We start from the raw sequence: 8,782 nt of genomic DNA on the forward strand, positions 1-8,782 counted from the left end.
GAAGTGTGATTTCGAATATTTCAAATATAAGCCGCACCCCAGTTTTCCTCTTGAATTTTTGGCAAAAAATGTGCGGCCTATACATGCGTAAATACGATAGTTATCGTTAGGCTCCATCATCTGCAACATAAATTTCGAAAGTCATCGCTTGGATTTTTTAATATCATATTTACATATATTATGAAAGCAGTGTACATATTTATATATAACTATTTTTAACTGTGAGTATCCCCATTTCTTCCCTTGTGCTTGTAACTTGTAACAAAGGACATACTCTGTCTGCTTCATGTAACATTAAACAACGTGTTGCACCCTGGCGATATTCGAATAGATTCCTTTATATGGACTCTTCAGCTTGATTACACTTACGCAGGGAATTCTTAAAGCGTTACATACAAAAAAAAAAAGAACGAAATCTACTTTTAACATTCCAAAGTGAAAAGCTCTTCAGAATTGGACACGGATATTACAACAGAACGGTTGGAATAGGCGGTGTCGGTGACGGTGCTTGTGAACACGAAACGCATTGCATTTCGGGGCAGGAAATTGGGAATATGTTCGCAGCAAGAGCATCACTTGCCGTGGTCACCGAAATGCTAGGGCGTCGCTGGGACAGTATAGCTGCTGCTCTTGGATACAGTGCGCAAGGGCGTTGTGCGGAGTGGGGATACAAGGAGCAGAAGTGGGGACCAGCCTCACTGTATGAAACTACAGGCTTGGCAGCCGGCAAAATTTCAGTTGCGGCTTCTCTTCCCAACTGCTACAAGCGGCAAATCCGCGCGCGGAACTCCGTGTCACGCGTTAAGTGATAACACACAACTGCATATCGCGACAACGTTGCAGCACCTAGAACACGTACACTACTGACGGATTTATAGTCCACAACCCATTACGTGTTTATCACTCCAGTCTCACTCTACCTGCAGTCCAACTGGCAAGTTATAACCGTTCTCTATTGCCGAAACTCTCCAATTATTTGACAGGCCTTTTCATTACCTAATGGAAATAATTCAGCCGTTTATTCACAAAGAAAAGAAGAACAGTGTCACACCGGACGTTTAATATTTTTCAGTACACACCACTTTCTGTTTAAACATATTCAATTTGTGAACTTCTCACGAAAGAACCTTGATTTTGGATTTGACTTTGTAGTGATTTACTTTCTCTTCTAGTGTCCTAACAAGTGGCGGAAGAGTGGGGACGTGTTGCAAGGTTTGTTGAACTTTTCTCTCTCTGGGAGACAAGTTGTAGAACATGGTGTAGGGAGGGATGCGAGAGAGAATAAATTTAATTGTGAATTAGCCTTACAAGAACACGGCGACTATTTGCTGTTCTTGACTAAACTACAGACTTTACTTTCTGCCATTACTGAGAAACTGTAGAGGATCGTACATGGCTTTAACAAATGAATAGGCCTACAGACTATAATAATCCTAATTCAATAACCAAAGTTACCTTCTTATAATGGAATTGCAATATCGACAATATCTTCATAATCGATAATTCTAGAAGTAACTCAAATGACATCCTAACAAGAGCTGGAATTCAAAGTTATGTTCACACTAAAGCAGAGTTTCTAATTGATTATGTGTGATGTATCCTGAGGCCTCATATAGGCCTGTGTAATTGAAGTTTCAATCGCTTTACAATTACATTTTATAAGATGGTTTTGGCGTTGAGTGTATCGCAGTGAACACTGTATCAATATCAAAGGAATAATTTCCTGCATGTAGACACAAGAGATTCGTTTGAACTTTATCTTCTTTCCTTACCGCACCCTCTTGCGGTTTTCTGATCCCAGTTCTACGTTAATCTGCCCCAAAGTGACAAGTACAGTTACCAAAACTTTCTCTGTCTCTGAAAGGAAAAGCAGATCGACTAAATACCTTAGAGTTCAGAACTGACTGAAACATAAGCAGAATAGAAGTGTGTAGTGTTCCATAACGTTCTGTATAACGAGTCAATGTCAAGTAACACTTCAGTGACCTATGTGCGTATACACTGAAACTGAGAATTTCAGATAATATTTTAATTGTACAGTTGACTGTTTTATAGAAAGTAAGAAGAGTGAAGCTTCTGTTCGGAACACTGAAGTAAGTGCATGCATGAATGTGTATTTCAAGTGCGTGAAATATCAAATGTCTTCCAGAAATATCGGTGAAGTACAAGAAACTCCATGGGTTGGCGGGCGCCCAACAATTCTAGTGCGTAGACTGTCACCTGTGTGAGTTGCTACGATAATTTATAAACAAGATACATTACTGGTGTGTCATGTACTGTACCTGGTGTGCCATGGTGCGTATACGACGTGGATTTGTGTGGTGGCCACTTCTCATCACTCTTGGCTACTGTGCGGGGCTGCAAGGTAAAAGAGAATTCTGTTATATCAACATGTGTCAAAATACGGCTAGAATGGGAGCTAATCTTACAGCGATGATACGACAACATTTACTTCATCTTTACGTAGAATCCAATGTACTCGTACAAGCATCTATTAGACCGCAACACCTGTTTAAGAAATTTTGCCTCAGTTCAAGGATACGTACTCTCAAATGCCTGTTATGCTTCAATTCCTTGTTTTTATCTTCTCGTTTCTTATTCAATAACTTCAGAATTAAACATACAGAGAATGGTTATTTTATCAGCTACTTTGTACACGCATGGAGAGTACTATCCGAGCGTAAGAGATGGACACAAATGAGTGTTCTTAAAGCCTGGAGCAAATCATACAATTAGAGCGGTCAGATCATAAATTATGGGATGGGTTGGACAATTAGCATTCAGCTGAGAGATAAGAAATGCATAGTCTACAAAATTATTCGAAAATCCTGAAAGGAAACTTCACATAGGACACACATGCTTGCATGGAGAAGCAATATTAGAACGGACAATAAATACATAGGTTTGAGAGCACGAACTAAATTGACATTACTCAAGGTAGAATCCAGTAGCGAAATATTTTCAACGTCATAATAAAAAGGGTATAAAAATCAGCGAGAGAAGGTGGATGCAGTCTGCAGTTTGCTCACGCTGATTTATCGCTCGTGGATTTCTTATACCCTGAAGATGGAGGAGATACGTCCCTCCGAAACGCCGGTTAAAACAATATCTACACGGCGGCACATTCAAGAAGACGACATTCTTCATAGTCACCGCCGTGAATCAAATCTAGCATAAATTTGGTTCAGCCTTGAAGTTGAGTTGATTGCCAAAGCCATCCACTAAGGACAACTTTCAACTAAATTTACCGAGAAACGATGGCAAATAACTGAATGAAATGAAAAACATGATCATTCCTTCTAGTAGTCAGCCAAGCCGATAGACAGTTATTAATCAACGTTCCAGTCCACTAGGAAGAGACAGAACTATGTACGGAGTAGCCTATGTTATTCTCCACTAGTTAGAAGATATGCTCTTTATGTGTTTCATCCGAGTTCAATTAAACTGAAATATTTAAATTGCTCATACACATCATGAAACAGGAATATTGTAAATACGTGTAGATCCCATATCCACAGTGATACTCTTAAGTTAGGTCTTTGGGACTGCAAATGGTAAAATCACTTACGAAAAGGATATAATTTGGGACAGTCGTAAATTATATATTTTCGTAAATAACACAAAACAGGATCCTCACCATAAAAAAAGTATAAGTAAAGTAAAGCTAACCCTGTACCAGACCATGAAGGCCCAGAGGGTTGTGAGACGTTGAGGTTCCCACATTATCTAGACAATCGGCTCAAAGATGGCCATAAGGTTGTCAGCCTTACGCGCCGGCCGCGCTTTACTCCCCAGGAAAATTATTTAACTAATTCCTGGTACTTATTTCTGTTAGGGTCATAGAGCGGCTGGAAGGATTAGGTCAATTGAAAAAGCCAATGACCTCATCGGGACTTGAACCCGCGACCTTTAGGCTTGTAGCATAGTGCTTCAACCAACTATATATATAATTTGGGATAGTTGTAAATTATATTTTTTCGTAAATAACACAGAATAGGATGCTCACCATAAAGCTTGTAAATTATTTATATCGTATATGCGAATAAGTCTTCCATGAAACATGTCCGTTCACAGTGTATGTAGATGTGTAGTAGTTGATCGCTAGATATATCGCTAATAAATTTCGTAACCAATGTAAACAAAAATATGACATTTTTATGATGTTGATTGACACATGGGACTTAGTATACTGCAAAAAACAGACACTGAATTATTAGTAGTACATAATATTCGGGTATTAAGAACAAGTGGTAAAGCGTCACGTGTTTTCTACAGTATTTACATCTGCGACACGGTATAGCAGTAAATAGTGTGAGGTATAAACTCATTGTGGGCACGCGGTAGTGTAGTTGGTTGAGGCACTATGCTACAAGCCGGAAGGTCGCGGGTTCAAGTCCCGATGAGGTCATTGGATTTCTTTCAATTTACCTAATCCTTCCAGCCGCACTATGGCCCTGGGGTCGACTCAGTCTCTAACAGAAATGAGTACCACAAATATTCTTGGAACGTTTTCGGGGGTAAAGGGCGGCCGGCGCGTAAGGCTAACAACATTACCGCCATCTATGAGCCGATTGTCTACAAAATGTGGGAAACTCAACTCTCACAACCCTATAGGGCTCCACAGCCTGTTACAGGGATACCTTTCCTAAAATTGTTGGTTTCATGTACCTCATGTTTTATAGCGTACAATCCCCTAGCAACCACCAGACAAAGAGAACGGAAGGAAACAGACTGAGAAAAGAAGAAGTCTTACATTGCAGATCATTCATCACATTTCTCAAACATATTCAAATGTCAGATACAGAAAACACACTGCGAACAAAACCAAAATAGAATGGATACCGTATTTGTTCCTATTATATAGAATAAATAAAATATACAGCTGTTAGTATACTGGAAAATTCCAATGCATAAAGCACTTCTTCTGAACTTTGTAATTCTCGCGACCCAGTTAACTTATAGCTACGGGGAAGAACAGATAATCGAGATTGAATTTAATAACATGCTTTTCTCGATTGAGCTGAGTTTAAATAACTTATACCATATCTGTTGATTTCCTGAAGGCACAGTGCAATGTTTTGTGATCTGTTTGCCAGTCGTAACCACAAAGACATCCTTGTGGCCATTACTTTAACTATATCATGCAGTTCTATATTAATGAACAGGAGAATGTCTAAACGGGATATAGACATTATTTGTAAGATTTGAGGCTTTCACGGCGGTAAATATGAAGAAAACAGTCTACTTTTACCGGTTCTCACTGTCTCTTCGCTTGCGGAGTTCTTATATTTTCCTTCTACCCTGAAGATGGAGGTGATACGTTCTTCCGAAACGTCGGTTAACACCACATATACACGGTGCCAAATTCCAGAAGACTTCTTCCTTCATAGACATTATTTGTTCGCTATGTTGAAATATGTACCCATTTAAGAAATTCCAAATTTCCATCTAAAGTATTTTTATATAGCTATGAATTACATTCAACCAAAAGAATTAATATTTTAAGCGTCACTCCTGCATTTTCTTTTTGTTGTTGTTGTTGTTGTTGTTGTTGCTCTTATAAAACTGACACAAAGTAAAGAAAAGTCTGTAAGGATCTCGGACATTTGGTATAGCTCAGTAGGTATGGCGACGGGCTACGGGATAGAACGCCTGGATTCGAACCCAGCATGAGTAAGAAACATTTCTCTATTTCAGACCGGCTCTAGGTACCACCCAACCTCCTCGCGTTAAAGCGGCCTGAAGCATGAAACTGACCACTCATCTCCATCTATTACCGAGGTCAATAATGGTGGAGTTATACCTCCACTACCCCACTTCATGGTCTTTTGCTTCATTTAGAGGAGGGACAACTTCATCATTATGCCATACGGTTTAATTCTAATGAGAGGTCCCTTAAACACTACAGCAAATAACCACGATATACCCCCAAATATTAACGCGACTAGAAAAAAATGCACTGGCCTCTCCAGGTTTTCGTTTTCGCTTCCCGGGCTGAAATTCCCTACCCTTAGTTAATCTTCGTGCTGCACAACACAGATCACTCATACATTTCTGTCAACAAACATACATAAGTTAGATTTGAGGTTTTCACAGTGGTGACTATGAAGAAAGCAGTCTTCTTGGATGTGGTGGCGTCTAGATATTGTGTAAACCGACGTTTTGGAGGAACATATCGACTCCATCTTTAGAGTATAAAAATCTGTGAGGAACAAACGTGAGCAGGCGCTAACAGGTGCTCGCGGATTTTCTTCTTTATTTTTCTACCCTGAAGATGGAGGCAATACGTTCTTCCGGAACGTCGGTTAACACAATATCTACACGGCGATATACCGCAGAAGACTGCTCTCTTCAAACATATAAATACATGCATACAAACGTACCTAAGTTTGGAGATTCCCACAGTAGTGGACTTCTGGACGTTGTCTTGTAGATGGATACCGAAGTTTCGAAATAATATGCTTCCTCTATAATCAGGATTCGAGCATAAGGATGGAGGCAAAATGTTCTTTCGAAACGTCGGGATCTACCTAATGTCTACAACCAAAAGTACTAGAATTTGAAGTGTCATTTAACCTTTCAAACGCGATATATTGCAAAAATACATAGCCCACAAACGTGTTGAATTACAGCCCACAGGAGATTTATTCAGCTACATTAATCGAATTAAATTCTCTGTTCAAGTGGTAAGAATGTTTAAGAAAAGTACACCTACATAACTTGAAAAAGATATTTCATTCCAGCATATTCAAAAGTTAACATTAACTGAAAGTTGAATACGAAATCTTATAATTTGAGACACTTCCTCTTTTTATCCACCGATTTGTCATGTAACTGGTACAGATATATCAAATATATCACGTGAAAAATAATGCTCCCAAGAGGAACTGGCATGAAGGAAGAAGGAAAACAGACAGGTCATTCTTTGCGACCCAAGACGCGGCTTCTGCAAAGGAAGCACTTACTGTGAACATTAGACAGAAAGAAAAAGCAAGCTGCAGGAACTGCAAAAAATTAGACAATTTACTACTGCGTGACATTCTTTCCGAAACTCAAGGGACTGTATCCACAAGATTAAGTCGAAAACTACTGAAATGTCGTCGTAATGCGAAGATTCTCTATGGAACAAATAAACGCTAGGCTTTGCTGAAAGTAGATATTGAATTAAGGGCATCAATTTTATTCAATATCAGGATATGTAGAACTTTAAATGTAGTTGATGAATCATAAAAGCAGTAAAAGTTTAAAGAGAAGCTACATCCTCAGAAGCCTGGATACTTAAAAATGTTATAAATTTTTAAAAAATTTCATGAAACAGAAGTCAGAATGAATGTCGCCTTAAAACCAATATGAACAAATTTTCATAATAACATTTCAAGCATCTCAGTAGTAATGAATATAACATTGTGCGCATAACAGAACAGTCTGTAGCCAAACAAATAATTCTGAAATTATAGAGTCACAGTTCCTATACATTTTGTGTTACTTTGAACACTGATACGTATTTCACAACAGTAAATTTATAAATAACCTGCACTTACATAAAATTACTATAAAGTTTCATTCCATTGAAGAATGTTACTCTCTGGGACTAACGCCATGTTGTTGGATACAAGTACTCGTACATTGACGTTTCGGAGGAATGTACTTCTTCCGAAACGTGTACCGGACTAAACGTTATCACATGTTAGAACAAAGCACTTTCACAAACATCGAAGTGAGGACCTAAAATTCTTTAATTCTACTGGGTTTTTGTTCAGAAGTTTGAAAAATGAAGATACATGATTCATCGTTGAATGTTAGTGGAATTTCCCTTCAATTTACAATTCTTAGATCCCTAGCACAGTTACACGTTCTTTCAAAATGGAGAAACATTACATAAACTACGAATCTCGTTCCCAGAGGACGGTAGGTGAGTGGGAAGTAGGAAACGGACCGGAAAGGAAACACATCTCAGTGCAGGTTGTCCGCCACCTACTTGCCGGTAGGCCGCGCCATAGCTAAAGCGGTTAGTCGCTGGCTTCCCACCGCGGTGGCCCGGGTTAGATCCAGGGTCTGGTCAAGTGGGATTTGTGGTGGACAAAGTGGCGCTAGGGCAGGTTTTCTCCTCCTGTCAATCTTCATTCCACCAGTTGCTCCACAATCACCCTCACCTATCATCTAGGGCTGGTACTATAGGCCAGAAGTGGCCGCAGTAAAAAGGACTAAGTCCCACCCCACTAGCATTACAAAAATGCTTGCCGATATAGAACCTTGTACTGAACCCAGGCCCACTGTATGCAATGACTTGCTCCACCAAAATGAATTAGAGCTTGGTGTACTTAAATCAGGTTCTCGTGTTTTTAACTTCCTCAATGCCGAGGTTTCGGGGAGGAAACTCCTCTGCTCTGTACGTCTGTGCGTCTTGCTTTTTAGAAAAGCAACACAATTAGCTACATCTGTCAAGAAGACTCGTTGGAATTGGCTGAATTTGCAAAAGGTCTAAGGGCAGAAGAAAGCGTACTGTCCACGGTATTTAAAAAGAATATGAGGGACCCCGTTTGTTAATCTATTTTTATAGATGTTAAAATAAAGTTTGGCCAGTCACGGTAGCCGAGCGGTCTAAGGCATGTACTGTCTTAGCTCGCTCGGAAGCCGGGATCGTGGGTTCGAATCCCACTCAGGGCATGGATGTTTAGTTTGTGTGTGTGCGTTTTTCTGTGTTTGTGTACAGCTAGAGGCCTTGCGACGAGCCGATCACCCGCCCAAAGAGTCCTACCGAATGTGTAGGATCTAGAAAAAC

General features: G+C 39.7%; 1 protein-coding gene across 1 annotated transcript in view; it reads left to right on the top strand.

Moving 5' to 3' along the window:
- Window positions 1-750: 750 nt before the first annotated feature.
- LOC111875034 (limbic system-associated membrane protein) overlaps window positions 751-8,782 on the top strand; it is a gene marked incomplete at its 3' end in the record, with an annotated part of 339,659 nt that continues 331,627 nt past the window's right edge. The window contains exon 1 of the mRNA XM_023871053.1: window positions 751-2,365. Coding sequence (XP_023726821.1) covers window positions 2,272-2,365 — 94 coding nt within the window. The remainder of the gene's footprint in view (window positions 2,366-8,782) is intronic.

The sequence above is a fragment of the Cryptotermes secundus genome, unplaced genomic scaffold (assembly GCF_002891405.2).
Source record: "Cryptotermes secundus unplaced genomic scaffold, Csec_1.0 scaffold1257, whole genome shotgun sequence".
Classification (NCBI taxonomy): domain Eukaryota; kingdom Metazoa; phylum Arthropoda; class Insecta; order Blattodea; family Kalotermitidae; genus Cryptotermes; species Cryptotermes secundus.